The sequence below is a fragment of the Aquarana catesbeiana genome, linkage group LG05, assembly GCF_042186555.1.
Source record: "Aquarana catesbeiana isolate 2022-GZ linkage group LG05, ASM4218655v1, whole genome shotgun sequence".
In the NCBI taxonomy this organism is placed as follows: Eukaryota; Metazoa; Chordata; class Amphibia; order Anura; family Ranidae; genus Aquarana; species Aquarana catesbeiana.
This window is the reverse complement of record NC_133328.1, coordinates 547,128,959-547,149,248: the sequence shown is the minus strand read 5'-3', so window position 1 is coordinate 547,149,248 and position 20,290 is coordinate 547,128,959. Positions and strand designations below refer to the sequence as shown.

The window sequence follows — 20,290 nt, the reverse complement described above, 5'->3', positions numbered from 1 at the left end:
AGCACAAGTTCAAAACCTTGGACTCTATACAACAGCTGTTAATTACAGCAGGTTAAGTGTTTGACCTATCAAAATACTAAATGAAGACAGGAGTTAGGCACAACATTTCTTTCTTAAAATGGGGCAACTGCAATACATAAAACTTATAATAAAAAAAAACACTCCCATAAGGAAATGAACTTAAAAACTGACTGCAAATGCAAATCTGTATAGTAGGAAAAGTGACTGACAAAACCCCTAGGCGGGATGTAATCAGGACGGCTGAAGACTTTACTACTAGAAATGTAATCGCTTGACAAGACCTCCTGGATTTACACTTTCTCACTATGATAAAAGATTGAGGTTTCTCTTTGATTTACATATCTGTAAGAAGAGGGATAGTTAAACAACTACATCATGCTTACTTGATTTTTCTGCTGGTTTAGCATATTTCTGAATAATAAAAAGGCAAGGTGGTAGGCGATGAAATACAAGTTATGGAAATAATAAACTATTGCTATAGCGAACCTATCATGCAATATTAAAAACTCCAAAATTAATACTAAAACCCAAGCAAAAACTAAAAGGAAGCAAATGCCACACAATGAATCCCCTGAAATAGGTTATAAGACTGTTGAATGCCAGTAGAGGTTCCCTGATCATATAAACACGTTAAAATTCCCAGGTCAAGTGCTTTCCTCTTTTTCACTCTCTTAATTAGTCATTGAGGATCATCTGTGAACCCTACAGTAATAGTATACACAGGAAAGGAATCACAGTCAATAAAGAGTCCATCTACTGCATCTAGAATGTATTTTTACTTACGTGAACTTCTATTGTATACTGGTATTGGCTAGTGTGGTCACACACGTTTGACAAATTTGTTCTATTCTGTACCAGGTATATCAGCCATGTATTTAGCAGTCTGTCTGGAGCTCTGCTTTAAGATTCTGCTGAGTGCAGATGACAAACCAACTCTACAAAAATGTAGGGCTCATTTAGAGGTATGCATGTGTATAGAGGTACATTTTTATGTAGGGTTAGGCAGATTGTCATTTGTCAATGTGCATTTCCTTTGTAAGGCAGCACACATTATTGACATGCATTGGCCTGTGTTTCCAGTGCGTTTTGAAGTCAGGATTTGTTAAAAGCTGTTGCCACTGCGTCATAGCACGTTATATGGATTTTGATTTATTGCCATTGACTACTATGGTCCTCCCAATGCACTAAAAAGCAGGAACGAATAGACATTTTTCAAAAAACACTGCACTGTAGCATAGAGATGAGAACATGTTGAGATTCATTGTACTGAATACTCATCTCAACATGTTCTTATCTCTATGCTTTTTAGTGCATTGGGAGGACCATAGTAGTCAATGGCAATGAATCAAAATCCATATAACGTGCTTTGACGCAGCGACAACAGCTATTAACAAATCCTAACTTCAAAACGCACTGGAAACACATACCAATGCATGTCAATAATGTGTGCTGCCTTACAAAGGAAATGCACATTAACAAATGACAATCTGCCTAACCCTACATAAAAATGCACCTCTATACACATGCATACATCTAAATGAGCCCTACATTTTTGTAGAGTTTTGCATTTGTAAAACTGCAAAAAAACAAACAAAAATGTTTTATATCCAATGGGGTTGATTTAAAGACAAGTAGATTGTGCAGTTGCACTCTGCAAGGGCAGTTGCTCCAGGGCTTAGTAAATGAGGTAAAACTTTACTTTTTAAAGAATACCCAATCAGGTACATGGAAAATAAAAAAATAGCATTTTTGCTTGCACAGGATTGAATGATTGAAGTTAGCAGAGCTTCTGCTCATTCACTAAGCTCTGGAGCAACTATGTGCCTTTTGTAAATCAACCCCACTGGGTCTGTAGCCAGTTCCTCAGATCTTCACTCTGCTCAGAAATTCCATCAGAATCTTCACATACTACACCTTTCTAGGTATGTTGGGTGCTTGGTCTCCTGCTATGAGCTGTGTTTCTATCCACTGACCCTAAGCCAACATAGGACACAGTAGTGATGTAGGGGCGAGAGAGCACTGGGAGGGGACACAGGTATCTGACACTCTCAGATGTTTCAGATCTGAAAATTCTCTCACAGCTCCTGCAGCACAGGTAAATATAAAATGTCTATTGCAGTTTTTTGTATTTGAAAAAGAGCAACAGGGTCACTTATAAGCAGCAGACTGAAACTTGTAATGTATAAAAAGAAATGTTCAGGAATGGTGGGCAGTATTTGTATACTTAGGTAGACTTATTTGACAAGGAACCATACTGTTTTTTTAAGCATGTGCACTGGTTACCAGGGAATGTACTGGTTTTTAATGGGTTTAACCATGAACCATGAATGGTTTTATGTCTGAAGGTAAAATAACCTTTTGTGTGCTGCTCCCCCCACAGCCCCCTAATACTCACCTGAGCTTACACTCGATCCAGCGATGTGAATGAGAGCCTTAGCTGAACTGGGACTCCCTCTCCTCATTGGCTGAGACTGCAATGGGAGCCATTGGCTTTCACTGTTGTCAATCACAGGGGGAGAACAGGGGGGAGGAGTCGATCCATGGCTCTAAGTGTCTTATGGATGCATAGAGCAGGGTTTGGGAGCGAGCACACACCAGTGCCCCATACAAAGTGGCTTGCTATTGGGGGCACTAGTCAAGGTAGATGAGCCAGGGGTGCCGGTGGGGTACCCGAGAAGAAGTGGATTGGGGCTGCTCTGTGCAGAACAATACTGCACAGAGCAGGCAAGTATGACATGTTTATTTATTTATTTTTTTAAAGCTGAACCTTTAATAGCACTTTAAGGTCTTCTGACACAGAGCATGGCCTGACACAGAGCAGGACTTGGCTGTCAAAGCGACTGCTAAGCCCCACAGATTATACCAGGATACAAGTACCCTACTAGAAACACTGTGGTTAGTAAAAAACTGTGCAGGGTTCTGTATCCACAGGGTCCAGGACCGGCCGACTGCATTACAGGCATTTCTCTGCCTAAACGCCCAATCCCATCGTTGCGGGACCTGGGTACCAACCATCTTAGTGTCCAGCTGTAGGAATGGATTCAGACAAACGTTTGATCCCTACTAGAATCACTTGAGAATCTGGTAGTACTTACAAGACACTGGCAAAAAAACTGAGGAGCTTTCTGAGAAGGAGGGGTTACATATGGGGACTTCCTGTCTGTTTTTTTTTCTGCCAGTGTCCATTCACCTATAGGTGGTGCATAACCCAGGTAGTCATCATTTATAGCCTGCTTTGTGATCATGTGATGTACGAAAAATAAATACTAATAATAATAGTATCAAAACCTTAACACTGCAAGGTTTATCATTTACAGAAGTTTTAAGACTAAATTTTCCTGAGCATTTCAATGAGCTCAGCCCACACAGAACACAGTCATTAAGCATAGTACAAATCAGTGGCGTAACTAGAACCTTCAGGGTCCCGATGCCAGAAATCATGAAGGGCCCCCCTGACCCCCGGACAGGGCCCTTTACTCAAAGCCTGGTGGAGGAACAACAGGACTGGTTGCAAGTGGGTGGCTGCATATAAAGGAACCGATTTCTCCATTTCCCCCCTGCTTCTCCTCCTCTCCCTCCCGCAGGCATTCAGCAGCTGCAGGAGGAAAATGGAGAGATCAGCTCCTCTATGCCAGTGTTTCTCAATCTTTTTGCAGTCAGGGCACCCTTGAAGTACACCCCTAGGTGAATAGGGCTGCACTGCACCCACCATGCAACTGTGTGTATTGCATTCAGTTGCAGCATAGTGATGATGCATTTGAGGGGTTAAAACAGGCAGTCAGGAGGCAACATATTGCCTCTTTATTGCCTCTTTATTGCCTCTTTACAGGTTGTAAAATGCCTTTGAAAAGCAATCTGAGCATGGCTCGCTTTTCAGAGGAACTGCATTTTTTTTGCTGGTACTTTGAACAAGCAAGAAAAAAAAAGTCAGTTCTGATTGTACACATATAGGGTTCAGGATTAAATGGGCATGCATAAAATGTGCATACATACATGTAAACACACGCACACATATATAAATACACACACATATGCACACACATATAAACACATGTACACACACATACATACACATATACACACACATACTGTATTTTTCGCTCCATACGGTGCACTTTCCCCCCCCCCAAAAATGGGGGGAAATGCCTGTGCGTCTTATGGAGCGAATACTGACAAGGACCGCCCCCCTGTTAGAATACTGGGCGGCCTTCTCCCGCGAGCGCCGGGTGATCCTGAGCCTGTCACCTTTTACTCTGCTTTGCCTGTCACAGAAGACAGAGCAGGCAGAATGGAGTGCGGCCGTGGTGCTGGCTCGGGCTGCTCTGTCAGATGCGATGACGTCCTCGCCAGGCACAGGTTAGGCTGCATTGTATGGCACAGGTCAGGCTGCATTTCATGGGCACTGGTAAATATTTTAGTACACCATTTGGTTCAGAATATTTTTTTTCTTACTTTCCTCCTCTAAAACCTAGGTGCTTCTTATGGTCAGGTGCGTCTTATGGAGCGAAAAATATGGTACATACATACATACACAAACATGCACACACACACACATATACACCCTGTTCCAAATCATAGGCGTGCACACAGGGTGTGCCAGGTGTGCCCAGGCACACCCTAATCACATTGTGCAGCACAGATCCCCCCTGCTGCCCTGGCTCCCCCCCTCCTTCCCCTTGCAGTGCTTCTGGCTTCCCAACTCTCCTCTCCCTCCGGCTGTTGCTGTGGGGATGTTTTAGGATGAGTAGGGGAAGGGGCCGGTAAATATGTAACTTACCAGCCCCTTCCCTTTCATTGTGAGTGATCGGTAGAATGTGTTGGAGCTTTGGGGTGCACACCCTAATGCAATAGGCTGCGCACACCTATGTTCCAAATTATTATGCAAATTCTATTTCAGTGTCACAAAGATTAAATATTTTGTTTTTCAGTTTAACTCATGGATGGCATTGTGTCTCAGGGCTCTTTTGATCACTGAAAACAATCTCGGACACCTGTGATAATTAGATTGCCAGGTGAGCCCATTTTAAGGAAAAACTACTAAAGGAGGGTGTTCCACATTATTAAGCAGAGCACCATTTTCAAGCAATATGGGCAAGAAAAAGGATCTCTCTGCTGCCGAAAAGAGTGAAATAGTTCAATGCCTTGGACAAGGTATGAAAACATTAGAAATTTCACAAAAACTTAAGCGTGATCATCGCACTATTAAGAGATTTGTGGCTGATTTAGAGCACAGACAGGTTTTGTGCAGATAAAGGCACATTGAGAAAGATTTCTGCCAGATCCATGCATCAGATCTAGGGAGCAGCTGCTAAAACACCATTACATAGCAGCAAACAGATATTTGAAGCTGCTGGTGCCTCTGGAGTCCCACAGACATCAAGGTGTAGAGTCCTCCAGAGTCTTGCAACTGTGCATAAACCTTCCATTCGGCCACCACTAATCAATGCTCACAAGCAGAAACGGTTGCATTGGGCAGAAAAATACATGAAGACTAATTTTCAAACAGTCCTGTTCACTGATGAGTGCCGTGCAACCCTGGATGGTCCAGATGGATGGAGTAGTGGATGGTTGGTGGACGGCCACCCTGTTCCAACAAGGCTGTGACATTAGCAAGGCGGTGGTGGAGTCATGTTTTGGGCTGGAATCATGGGAAGAGAGCTGGTCGGCCCCTTTAGGGTCTCAGAAGGTGTAAAGATGACCTCTGCAAAGTATGTGGAGTTCCTGACTGACCACTTCCTTCCCTGGTACAGAAGGAAGAACTATGCTTTCCGTAATAAAATTATCTTCATGCATGACAATGCACCATCTCATGCTGCAAAGAATACCTCTGAAACAATGGCTGCTATGGGGATAAAAGGAGAGAAAGTCATGGTCTGGCCTCCATCTTCCCCTGACCTCAATCCTATTGAGAACCTTTGGAGCATCCTCAAGAAAAAGATCTAAGAGGGTGGGAGGCAGTTTACATCCAAACAGCAGCTCCGGGAGGCTATTCTGACATCTTGCAAACAAATTCAAGAAACTGTCCAAAAACTCACAAGTTCAATGGATGCAAGACTTGCGAAGCTGCAATCAAATAAGGGGTCCTATGTAAAAATGTAATGTGACCTGTTAAAATGTTTAAAAAGTTAAAAGGTTGTTCAAAGTTTGATTGAAATAGCTTTTGATTTCAGTAAATATGCTGCAAACACAACAAATGACAATTTTCAGTTCTTTACAACCTATAAAGTGTTTTGAAACTTACTGTGCGTAATAATTTGGAACAGTGCATTGTAAGTTTTTTATTTTGAAAAAAAAAAAACTGTTATCATTAGGAGGTTTGTGCAATAAAATTTGAATTGTACTCTTAATAGTTGATAACATGAGAATTATGCTGGCTGTTGTTTACATCAATTATTTAGGTAAATGAGAAAAATATAATTGGCATAATAATTTGGAACAGGGTGTAAACACACATACATACATACAGATAGCCTTTTAAAAATCAGCAGTGCTTTACGTTACCTCTTCCTGCCAGATACTGCACTGTAGGGGGAGATAAAGAGCACAGCACACACTGTGCTTTCACTTTAGATGTAATCAGTGTGACGAGCTGCCTGCACAGTGCCGATTATAGTTTGGCTGAGGATCGGGGAGCTCAGCCGCAGTTGCCGCTCTTCCTATCGAGGTATACAGGAGGCCCTCAAGGGCCCCTGTAGCATGGGGCCCGGTCGCCATGGTGACCTTAGCGACCCCTATACTTCTCCACTGGTACAAATGCAGACAAATATTTTACACTGTTGTATTTCCCTAGTCAACCCATGTTTTCCTTATTTTCTAGGTTGCTAAAAGCAATTTTAAACCACGTAGTCTCCGGTAAACATTTTGTGTATGTCTATCAATATATAATGTCCAATAGGAAACAGGAAAAGGAGTAAGGCAGTTACTAGACACTATTTTGACAGAATGGCTGAACGCCAACAAATAAAATATCAATACCAAATGCACAGTTACAATGACACACAAAAGTCTATGGCGATAAAACTAAAGTAGCTACAAGGCAAGCTATAAGGATATCTTAATTATTGATAATCTATATGACCGTAAAATGATGAGACAAAATAAGATTCCGATTTTAATTGAAAACACAACATTTCAGAATCAAAAAAAAAAAAAATAAGGTGACATTTTTGTAATGAAAATGACACAATGCATGTTGATACTTATCAGAAAAGACAATTTAGTCCCACATATTAAACAACTAGCTTTAGGTGATAGCTAATTTACTCTAGCATCACTGCACCCTGTAGCTGCTAATGGATATCTGTTTTTTTAGCAATATAGAATTAAATGAAACATACATAAAAACAATGGTGCAATTTTCTCTTCCTACTTTTGTTAAAATAGAGAAATAAATTACATAAATAAATTAGCATTACATTTACGTCATGTATACTACTTCATTATTTACAACATTGTAACTACCAGTTCTGGCACACAAGAGAAAAAGTATACAGAATAACAAAATTAACCAATGCTTTGGCAATACCGGTTTGCAATAATTGAGAACTCGAAAATCCAAATTCACATGTGTTGTTAACTAACTGAAAAGATCTGCTTGCATGAGGATGTATTGACATCCAATGGTCCCTGTCAGTATAATCCAGCCAGCTACTACAAGGAAACCACAGCAAACATAGAATAAACATGCAAATCAAACAGGTCTGTTGATATCTCTGTGCTGCAGTGAGTTAACAAAAATGCAGGTTGTATATAATTGACTGCTTCAGCATGCCTTTAGCCTGCATATAGAGTAGAGATGCAGGAAACCACCTTATGGTTAATTATATCTCTTGGGGAACCCCTAGAGAAATCTCTCCTCTTGAGTTATTATGGATAATAAGGAAAATACAACAGTAGGAGTGAAAACACCTCAGGTTTGACAAAAATACCCAAAAGGTGCATTAAAACAGAGCCAGGAAATGTGGCACAGAAATCCATGGGGTAAGTATGCCATTTTTATTTAAACACTTAAGGACCAAGCGCTGTAGTTGTACTGTGGTAGATTGACTCTCCTGGGAGAATTGCCATCATTGTACGTCGGCTACTTTAAGACCTCTAGGAGCTGATGCGTGTGGCCGGTGGCCGCGATGCCTGCTGGCCACCTTCGATCTCCCCTGAGAGACAGAACAGAGATCTGTCAATGTAAACAGACAGATCCCCGTTCTGTCAGGGGTGGAGAGACAGATCAGCTGTTCCTAGTGATTAGGAACAGCGATCTGTCTCCTCCTCCAGTCACTACACTCCCCACACAGTTAGAAACACCTCCCTAGGGAACACTTAACCCCTTGATCGCCCCTTAGTGTTAACTCCTTCCCTGCCAGTAAAATTTATACAGTAATCAGTGGCTATTTTTAGCTCTGATCGCTGTATAAATGTCACTGGTCCCAAAAAAGTGTCAAAAGTGTCTGATCTGTCTGCCGCAATGTCGCAGTCATGATAAAAATCACAGATCACCGCAATTACAAGTAAAAAAAATAAATAAATAAAAATGCCATAAATCAATCCCCTATTTTCTAGATGCTATAACTTTTGCACAAACCAATCAATATACGCTAATTGTGATTTTTTTTACCAAAAATATGTAGAAGAATTTGTTTTTTCATTTTTGAACATCTCCAAACAGAATTTTTTTGGGGATAGCAAAAAGTAAAAAATATTGTTTTTTTTTTTTTCAAAATGGTCGGTCTTTTTTTTGTTTATAGTGCAAAAAAAAATAAAAATGCAGAGGTGATCAAATACCACCAAAAGAAAGCTCTATTTGTGGGGAAAAAAGGACTCAAATTTTGTTTGTGTAAACGTTGCACGACCGCACAATTGTCAGTTAAAGCGACACAGTGCCATATGGCAAAAAATGGCCTGGTCATTAAAGGGGCAAATCCTCCTGGTCCTTAAGTGGTTAACTACAGAAACCAGAGCTAGAAAGGCAATTAGTATATTCTATAATTGCTATGGTCCCTCGCGCTAAAGTGAGATAAAAGTGAATGTGGTGACAAACGAAATTAGATCGAATAAACAAATCCTAAAAGTGAGTAATTTTTATGGTGATATCAAAAAAGACTGCAGCGAAATCGACAAGTGTACACATAGCACTCGACGCATGTAATAAAAGATAAAGAGATTTCGCGCATAAAATCTATCATAAAAATAAACAATGATTATTGAATAAACACTGTGAAAAATAAATAACAGGTAATGGATAAAAATAAAAATAAATAAATGTAATAAAATAAGTATCACAAAGAATAAGTGCAAATATATAAAACCTGTGCTGTAAAATCAACAAATTCAAATGAATGGCTAAAGCCAAATCGCAAAAAAGTGCAAAAGTGCAAAAAGCTGTGCAGCAGCTACAAACAGCGTGATAAAAGGATGCTATCAAATATAAGACTATAAACCAAAGTTCACATAGGAAACAATATAGAGTCCATAACTTATAATGGTAGTAATGGTAGTGTTGATCTTCATACAACAACTGACAGCTCAACCAGGCTCTCTAGACTCTCACCTCAAAGCAGGAAAAAACAGGCATCAATGCAGATCTTTCTTTGTTGTGACAATAGAAGTCACAGGATGTCTGTGTTCCCCTCTGCTTGCTGTCAGGGACCTGCCAAAACAAACTGGGAGTATCTCCACTTAGGCTTGTGACAGCCCAGTGGGAGAAGGGGGAGGAGGAGAGAGGAGGCCTCTGATGGTGTAGTATTTCAAAGAATATTTATTGGATAAAAACAAATTGGTCTCTTACTTAAAACAATAATAAAATCACAAAAGCAGGAAGGAGCGGCGGCCGAGGCGCCTCCTTACGTGACTTCCGGTGTAGTCAGCTCTCTGCCACGCCCTACGCGTTACGTCACCGCTCGTGACTTCGAAGTCACGAGCGGTGACGTAACGCGTAGGGCGTGGCAGAGAGCTGACTACACCGGAAGTCACGTAAGGAGGCGCCTCGGCCGCCGCTCCTTCCTGCTTTTGTGATTTTATTATTGTTTTAAGTAAGAGACCAATTTGTTTTTATCCAATAAATATTCTTTGAAATACTACACCATCAGAGGCCTCCTCTCTCCTCCTCCCCCTTCTCCCACTGGGCTGTCACAAGCCTAAGTGGAGATACTCCCAGTTTGTTTTGGCAGGTCCCTGACAGCAAGCAGAGGGGAACACAGACATCCTGTGACTTCTATTGTCACAACAAAGAAAGATCTGCATTGATGCCTGTTTTTTCCTGCTTTGAGGTGAGAGTCTAGAGAGCCTGGTTGAGCTGTCAGTTGTTGTATGAAGATCAACACTACCATTACTACCATTATAAGTTATGGACTCTATATTGTTTCCTATGTGAACTTTGGTTTATAGTCTTATATTTGATAGCATCCTTTTATCACGCTGTTTGTAGCTGCTGCACAGCTTTTTGCACTTTTGCACTTTTTTGCGATTTGGCTTTAGCCATTCATTTGAATTTGTTGATTTTACAGCACAGGTTTTATATATTTGCACTTATTCTTTGTGATACTTATTTTATTACATTTATTTATTTTTATTTTTATCCATTACCTGTTATTTATTTTTCACAGTGTTTATTCAATAATCATTGTTTATTTTTATGATAGATTTTATGCGCGAAATCTCTTTATCTTTTAGTATATTCTATAGATCACCTATTCCAGCCCTTCTATTGTTTTATGATGGGTGCCTGCTTCCTCTTGTGCTATTTCATTAGAAGGACCTTCCAACTCTTTCCCAATATTGTAATTAAGGCAATACAATAAATTGTATGACATTACATTAAAAAAAGACTAACTACAAGTCCATAAAGTCCTTCAATGTCCTGTTCTCATCCAAAAGTTCCCTCTGCCTTTCCCATAATGCCATTTTGAATTCTGTCATATTGAAAGCCAGTTGTTACTTCACACATCTAGCTGTCCCTCATTCTATTTATTAATTGTAATTGAGTTGGCAAAGTCAGCAAAAGGTCATACTAACTCTTGCAATACCCCTGACCTACATGCCTGAAGTCTTCTGGAATACATGATGTGGATATCCTAGGAGCCTGTAAGTGGCTGAAGCTACGTCACTCTTGTCTAGGCTGAGAGAGGGGGAACAGAAGGGGAAAATGAAAATATTAGGTATTTAGGAAAATCAAAAAATATTTGGTATTCTTTGGTTGTGTTAAATATGAGGGTGAAGGCACAGTAATAAAGTTGACAAAACTGGCAAAAGGACAGCTTCAAGGTCCAGACTGGTCAGGTACTACCAATAATAAAGATACGCAGGTCTGAATTCTATAAACCGCTCTGGACAATATACTTTCCAGGCAACAAATGTTCAGCTGGATTCACACTGTTGTGGTGTGTTAACATGCATTATGCTGCATGTTAACATGCATTTCTTTAGGGCAGCTCATTCATTTCAATGGCTGCCTAAGCCACCAAAAGGAACTCATGTGTATGAATTTTATATTGTTGCACCAAGGAAGACTTTTAGGCTAAAAAAGAAATATAATGTTTACAATATGGACTTTCACTTTTCATTGTCTTTTGCTCAAAATAAGAATAATGGGATAAAAAAAATCATCTGATTTACATTGATAAGTAAAGTGAAACTCAGCCTACTACAATAAATTATTGGACAAAGCTATATTTTATAAGCAGGTACAACAACAAAAAAAAAATATTAAAAAAATAGTCCTGATGAAAAGTCTTCCATTTACAGTGTTACAGAACATATTTCCCTGATGCATGCCCTGATTGGAGAACAAACATTTGTCACATAGTTCTGGGTCCATCATTTTAAAAATGAATGTGGTTTAAAATGTGAATTCACTAAAAATGTATTTGATTTGAAAGGTTCACCTTTCACTTTCTGGATGTTCCTACAAGCTGTTGTATCTGTAACATTAGGCCATTCATTTTCTCCATCCAGTACTCTGTGTTGTCTTGTAATGGACTAGAATGATTTTCCATGCGTTGTGTGCAACATGATTTGTCTAATGAATCTTTTAACATTAACTCTTCCGATTCCCCATTTACTGTTCCCTTTTGGGAGAGAATCTGAAGCTGCGTATGAGATCCTGTGGTTAGAGGTGGCACAATGTTTTGGCTACAGGATACAGCATTTAGAGTCTGTTTTTGGAGGCAATCTCTCTGTTCTTGTATAACTTTCAGATGAGCAAAAAGATTAGAGAGAGTTTGATTGCAGGTTTCTAAATGACGTTCATACTGTTGACATCTCAGTTTCCCATCTTCCAACTGCTGCTGCAAACATCCATTTTCTTGGCTTAATTCATTTAGCTGGGTAAGAGGAAAGGAGAATGATTATCTGGTTCACCTTAACATTTTATTGGATATAGAACACTTGTTTTAATATTGTAGGCTTGAAACAAGAAAACAGTTTGTGCTTCTAATGCTATATCAATTTAACATCTGCAAGTTACAATCTTCTTTTTTTTTCTTTTTTGAAATATGAAAGAAAAAAAAAAAAAACTGCACTAAGCACTATCCATATCAAATAACCATAATCAAGGCAAGTAACCATAAAGTTACAAATAAAAAAAAAAATCTTTATTATAGTGTTATAAAATATTCAATTGTATGGTATTTGTTTAAAAAAAATTCAGGAAGAAAAAAAACAGTGAAAAAGAACAATGAGGATAGAGTTGGTAATCATGAGTGTAAAACGGTTTTGCCATTTCCAAACATTGGAAACTAATATCTAATTCGGAATGTATTAAGTATTTCCTACTCATTATATCTCAATTTTAAAGGCAAAGTCCATCTTTTGCAAAAAATAACTGCATATATATTTGCAGAGAAAAGTGCATTTTTTTTATTAATATTACTTTTTTTTGCAAATGAGCCTGCTAAGCATTGCAACTGTGATCAGTTGATCCCTGATACAATATCAGGCTCCGGCAGACTCTTTTTCCGGCTTCCTGTCTATACTGATGAATGATGCGACTGTACAGAAGGAAGAAGAATCGAGAATACTGTCAGAGGGTGATCCATTTTGGTGGTGGAGGGGATCTGCTTGGCACCATATTACCCCCTAAATATGGGTGTAACATGATCTCAAGGTGGAGTTATCCTTTAAAGGCCACCTCTATACTAAAATCAAGGACATTGTAGCGAGGGGGTGGCACACATGGGAGCCTGAAGAGTGACTTTAAAGAATTTGTAAACCCAACATTTCATATTCCTGCTATACCATGTACTTGTATGAAAATGTATCCTGTTCTCTTTGTATTGCTTAGTTTGTGTTCCTTCCAATCCCTCTGCTCTCCTATTAAAAGCTAACAACACTAGGCTTGAGAGCACATTGTGGTCAGTTTTCTGGCTGTGTTGAGAACTAAACCTGCTCTTCTCCAATGATCAACAAAGCCAGTACAGTCATTCACTAGGAAGATCAGTGTGCTGCATTTAACAGAACAATTACTTGATGGCTTATTTTATAAAGGTTTTCACACAACGTTCATCCCGGACTCATTTCAATTGAATCCAGTTAGAAAAAAATGTGTAAATCTTGGGAGAAAGTTGTGTGAATCTTTTGTCAAAACATATACACTATAGACAGCTACAACTAGTTTGCATGCAGTTTTTTTTACATATTTTAGGGCCATGTTTTTTTTTTCGCTACACTGTTTTAATAAGACATTTCTCTCTCCTCTTTTTTTTCTGACAAATGCTCAAAAATGAAAAAAAAAAAATACACAATAAACAAAACTTTATTTCTTTCTATGACAGTTTAAGTATTAAATGGATTGGCATATAAACACTGCAGCTCAAGGTTGACAGTGTTATTCTGAAGGGTGAAGGCTTTTATTTTTGGCAGTGGAGCTTTCAGCCTTCATGTGATCACTGCATTGAAATAGCGATCACAAGGTTGGGAACCACTCTAATTGGTTCTAAATTGTCAGTGGTAAGCCCAGCTGTCATTGACACATACAGTGTAAGCAGCTGGTTCTCACAGGGTTGATATTTATTTTCATATCCATGGCTTTGGACTTTTTGCCCCTTAACCTACACAAATAAATTGCAGGTGGGAAGGGGTTAATCTGTGTATACAGTGCATCCGGAAAGTATTCACAGCGCTTCACATTTTCCACCTTTTGTTGTATTACAGCCTTATTCCAAAATGAATTAAATTCATTATTTTCCTCAAAATTCTACAAACAATATCCCATAATGACAATGTAAAAGAAGTTTGTTTGAAATCTTTGTAAATTTATTAAAAATAAAAAAAAAAATGACATCATGGGACACAGAGTCAGGCTAATATTCATTACCTGCTGGGTTATACTTTATCATCAGGTGAATGGACACTGGTAGACCAAAGGTCTTCAGACAGGAAGTGATCCCCTATATAAACCCCTCCCATACAGGAAGTACTTTAGTTTTGTAGCAAGCACTAAATTCTCAAAAAAGATGGGAGGGATCTCTGTGTCGCATGATGTACTCAAAGAAAAGGATTTTACAGGTAAGTATGACGAAAAAATCCTATTTTCTTTTTCATTCATCATGGGACATAGAGTCAGGCTAATATTCATTACCTGCTGGGATGTCCCAGAGCAATAGCCTTGAGGGGAGGGAGACACCCTGCCAAACAATAGCCATCAGAACTTATATGGCAGCCCACAGTACACTGCGGCCAAAAGCTGAATCTTCGGCTGCTCGAACATCCACTTGAAAAAATTTTGTGAACGTATGCACTGAAGACCAGGTAGCAGCCTTACAAATCTGAGCCACAGATACCTGATGGCGAAAAGCCCAGGAGGTTCCTACACCCCTAGTAGAATGAGCTCTCACCCTAAAGGGAGGAGCTTTACGTTTCAGACCATAGGCCTGAATGATCAATTGAAAGCTGCCTGCCCCTTCTTGGGTCCTTTTGGTAAAACAAAAAAAAAAAAAAACAACAACAAAAAAAAAAAGAGTCTGATCCTCATATCTCCCCAGATCTAGACAAATAAACCTTGACTGCCGGTCCAAAGAATGCAGTCATCTCTCTTCCGCCGAACGAGGCTGAGAGAATAAAGAAGGCAAAATAATGCTCTGATTTAAATGAAAGGCCAACACCACTTTTGGCAAAAAGGATGGAACGGGCCGTAACACAACTCTGTCAAGGTGAAGGATCAAGTACCAAGTTCAAGTCCCAAGGACACATAGGTGACTTAATGGGGGGAAGCAAGCAAGTTTGATACCTTTGATACAGGCAGGCAGTTACTGAATTGCAGGAGAAATGAACTATGAGAGTGCTCACTGGCACCCAATTCAATGCAGTTGATGATGGTTCTTGTAGTTCATTCATTCGCAGAACTTCATGAATGAATAATGTGGCCATATGGGTGGAGCCCCACATGGCCCCGCTGTTTTTAAGATGTGACAGCGAGTGCAGCAGGGAGAAGATTGCTCTGCCCGCTGTCACATGGAGGGGGGACTGGTGGGAGAGAAGGCAGAAGGAGAAACATGTTACATGTTTCACCCTAAATACGAGTGTAACATGTAACATGTTTTGAAAAAGTGAACTTAGCCTTTATTATACTAACTGCAGATGGGGAGGGGTAGATCTGTGTGTACTTGAGCAGCACAGAGACTCTATAATCTTCTAAAGCAAGCACATCACAAGAAAACATTAACACACCCCTTCCTTTTCTTAAATCAAGCCATAAAAAAACTTTAGCAAGAAATGTTCCTATTGCTTCCTTGCCTTATCAGACAATTTCTCCTTCTTGTATATAGCACACTCGACTAGCCATGTTGAGCACTTTCTGTCTACCATACCAACCATTTTCTCTGAAATATGAAAAGCTTCCTTTGCCACAAAAAAATAACCTGTTATCTAAAACTGTAAAAGCAGCACTTAAGGGGCTAATGGTTATTATTTATTTCCCGCTTGACATAAGACTTATAACTGCTGCAATTAGGTCAGTCAGGGTCACAGTGGTGTGAGGGTCTGGAATGTCTGAGTTAGGGAGAGGGCCTGCATACCAGTCTCTCCAGCTCTACATTATTTTCACTGGACAAGCATACAGAATATGCATGAGATCTTCTGGCAGCAAAAACATTGTACTAGTGAACATACACTAGTTACTTACTAATGCTAATGAAAGCAATGTTCTATTTTATGATAGAAAATAAGTTTTCCACTTTGCCTTTTCAAAGCTACAGTAGAGGCACTTTATAAAGAACCTGTGGCTTGACTAACAAGCTACCATTGGTTTACCTAAGCTCCTAACTTCAAACATGGTAAACTATGTTGAAGTAGAAAAGTGCCTATACATACAGGTAGATACCTATTTTACAGAGTTTGTAAACTCTAATGCCACATACACACGGTTGGAATTTCTGACAACAAATGTTCGATGTGAGCTTGTTGTTGGAAATTCCGACCGTGTGTAGGCTCTATCGGACATTTGTTGTCGGAATTTCCGACAACAAAAATTTGAGAGCTGGTTCTCAAATTTTCTGAAACAAAATCTGTGGTGGGAAATTCCGGTCGTGTGTACAACGCACAAAATTCCACGCATGCTCGGAATCAAGCAGAATCAAGCAGAAGAGCCGCACTGGCTATTGAACTTCATTTTTCTCAGCTCGTCGTACGTGTTGTACGTCACCGAGTTTTTGACGTTCTGATTTTCCGACAGCATTTCTGCGACCGTGTGTATGCAAGACAAGTTTGAGCCAACATCCGTCGGAAATAAATCCAGGATTTTGTTGTCGGAATGTCCGATCGTGTGTCTGCGGCATAACACTACAAATATGTATGTCACACAGTTTGGTATTTGCCTGTTAATTTGCTAAATCACATGAGATCCTGCCAACTACATGCCTTTAGTAACCCTTGTGGAAACTGAAAGCAGGATCTTAGCACTGTAAAGCAAGTGTGTTAACAAACTAGCCAGTATGCTTCTTGGTACAGGTTTACGTAATTTACTATTAAAAAGTAGTATATATGTGTTGTGTGCTTTAACTGTATTTACAGTAGGTGACCGCGATATTGTGTCAATCTCGCCGTTATCGCGGGAGCCAGCGCCGAGCTGGCTCGCTCATCGGAAAAGAAAAGCATTTTTTTTTCCTTTTCCCGATGAGCGACACGCATTGCTGACAGGTGTCTGGTATGAATCATGAAGGGGAACGTTGCGCAAAATTTTAAATAAAAAAACGGCATGGTTTCCCCTCCAGGAGCATACCAGGCCCTTCGGTCTGGTATGGATCTTAAGGGGAACCCCCTACGCTGAAAAATCGGCGTGGGGGTCCCCTCAAAATCCATACCAGACTCTTATCAGAGCACGCAGCACGGCCGGTCAAGAAAGGGGGTTGGGACGCAGGCCACATGCCCTCAACATGGGGGGGTTGGTGCTTTGGGAGAGGGGGCGCCCTGCGGTCCCCCAACCCCAAAGCACCTTGTCCCCATGTTGATGAGGAAAAGGGCCTCTTCCTGACAACCCTGGCCGTTGGTTGTCGGGGTCTGCAGGTGCGGAGCTTATCGGAATCCGGGAGCCCCCTTTAATTTATTAAATCCCGGCCCCCCACCCTATGTGAATGAGTATGGGGTACATCGATTTTTCAGCGTAGGGGGTTCCCCTTAAAATTCATACCAGACTGGAGGGCGTGGTATGCTCCTGGAGGGGAACCCATGCCGTTTTTTTATTTAAATTTGGCACGGCGTTCCCCTTCATGATTCATACCAGACACCTGTCAGCAATGTGTGTCGCTCATTGTGAAAGGAAAAAACAAATTTTTCCTTTCCTGATTAGCGAGCCAGCGTGAGATGCACAGTACCCTATCGCCGAGAACCAGTGCGATGGGTTCACGCTGGAAACACAATCTCGCGGTCAAGTACTGTAAATATATGAATACATTTATACCCATAAGGACTTCTCCAGAGCCTCTCCTATCCTCGAATGCTCTACCCCAATCTGTCCAATTTTCTCCTACTTTATCCGCTTTCAAAGGGTCCCTGAAAACTCATCTCTTCAGAGAAGCCTATCTGGCCCCCACCTAACAACTGTACATTTATCTTCTCAATCAGCACATCCCCCACAGTTATTATCTCTTGTATCTCTTGACCTTCCCTCTTAGATTGTAAGCTCTAAGGAGCAGGGCCCTCTGATTCCTATTAAAGTGTATTGTATTTGTACTGTCTACCTTCAAGTTGTAAAGCGCTACATAAACTGTTGGCGCTATATAAATCCTGTATAATAATAATAATAATACCCATAAGTACTTATACAATAAATAATTTAATTCAACTTTATAAGAGATTTATTCTATACACTATAGAGAAAACTTTTACAGACAAATGAACTCAGATATCGCCTGCCTTTGCTGTACGATTTGATAATGTTAGAGTTTTTAAAATGGTTGTAATAATCATAGGGAGAAGTAAAGATTAGTCATTAGCTATAACTGAAATGCTGTATTTAGCAATTTGAGTGTTAATTAAAAGATCATTCCCTGGTTTTAAAATGATAAAATACAAGTCATCGAAATTCGTCTGTGGAATAATGGACAATAATGTGTAGTTCATAAAGCTTTCTAGGTATTTGACATGATTAGTGTGCTAGATTTTAATACTTTCCCTTCCCTTTTCAGAAACTTTAAAATAGTCATAATTGGAATCAAGTTTAGTGTCACTTATCTTTATGTAGAATTAAAACAAAATCTATTCATCTTTACATGACAATTTCCACTTCCATTTATCACTTTCCAATGGCCATTCTGGTTGAGGCATGACTGCAAATTCATACATTAATAGCTCACACTTTATACATAGTTCCAGGGAAGCTCTCCTTCCTGGTACAGTAAAAAAATAAAATAAAACTATATTTATTTGTATTTTTACTGTTTAACTTTCAAAAGAATCTCTAGCCAAACTGTTAAAATGAATGCACAGAATGCTTAGTTCAATTAATACTTTCAGGGAAAAACACCCTTTGGCCAGATAACATGACTACTGCATATAAATACTTAAAGTTGAACTTCACTCTCTCAGTCAACTTTGACTATTCTTAAACTTTATGCTGCTAGCATTTATAAATAGATAGGGAAATATATCATATTTACTTGTTTTAACTTTTTTTTTTTTTTCAGTTACTTCCTGGTTCCTGTGCCTAGGCAAATGATGTCATACATTCCAGGAGTCAGGAGTTCAGGAGGGGAGGAGTTGGAGGAGGGGCTTTCTCAGCTAGGCACATACTCCTGCTTTCATGCCTGAGCTAAGGGCAGATGGATCAGAAAAAATAAATGCTACATGAGTCATCTGCTCTTATTCAAGATAATTAAGGACAGAAATGTTAGGGGGGTGTTTTTCAAAGTGATTTTTCAACAAAATAAAGCCAGGAGACATGAATGGATGGGGGAGTATGCTTTGAATATTTAAAATAAATAGTGTTTTTGGTTTGCTGTGCTCAATTGCAGTGTAGTTCTGCTTTAACACATACTATTTCCAGCGAACAAGTGGAGCTCTAAGAACCTTTGGACATGTTTACTAGTCTAACCTTAAAAAAACTGAAGGCAAAACTTTTTCTTTTTTTTTTGGATCAATCTGAGATGGATTAGAACACCTTTTAGTTTTTTATTGTGGTCTGTGTCACTGTTAGGGAGATTCATCCTCTCTATTTGTCTCGTTTATCATGTTTATGTAAAGTGAAAGTAAAAGAAAATCCAAAATTTTTAGTTATCCCCAGAAAAGTAATAGAGGGCAAATCTTACAATGGGGACATTAGTTCTTGTGACCTTTAATCATACAGGGATTTTCTCTCACTTTTGGCTGCGGGATAGGAGATGAAGGGAAATCTCTCCAATGGGACACAGATGGCAAAAAAAAAAAAAAAATCTGATAGGGGTTATGAACCTCCCTTACTCTATCCAAAATAGAAAAAAAAGTTTTGCCTTTAGTACTACTTTAAAGAGCACTAAGTTAGGCCATACACTGATCTTTTTTTTTTTTCTTCAACCGGTGGGTTGAATGAAAAAAAAAATTCACCGGTTGTCCCATCCACACCCTCAATGAGGATGGGGAAAACATTCCCGCTGTGCTATTGTATACTGGCAGCAGGGAGCCTTCCCCGCCATCACACTACAATGATCAGTGTTTCCGGCTATACCCGGCAGCACTGATCATTCAGGAAAAAATATGACATGCTGGTTGTACTAAAGTTCTTTCCAAGGATTTTATTAGGTTTTTAAAGTGAAGGTTGTACTAAAGTTAATCAATAGATTATGTCAGGGAAATGCTGGCAATAGTGCAG

At 39.6% G+C, this 20,290-nt stretch overlaps 1 protein-coding gene across 6 annotated transcripts in view; it reads right to left on the bottom strand.

Annotated features, from left to right (window-relative positions):
• Positions 1-11,666: 11,666 nt before the first annotated feature.
• Positions 11,667-20,290, bottom strand: part of LOC141145285 (uncharacterized) — a 577,610-nt gene continuing 568,986 nt past the window's right edge. For all 6 annotated transcript variants that reach the window (XM_073631839.1, XM_073631841.1, XM_073631840.1 and 3 more), the window contains one exon: positions 11,667-12,335. In XM_073631839.1, coding sequence (XP_073487940.1) covers positions 11,901-12,335 — 435 coding nt within the window. In that variant the 3' untranslated portion in view covers positions 11,667-11,900. The remainder of the gene's footprint in view (positions 12,336-20,290) is intronic.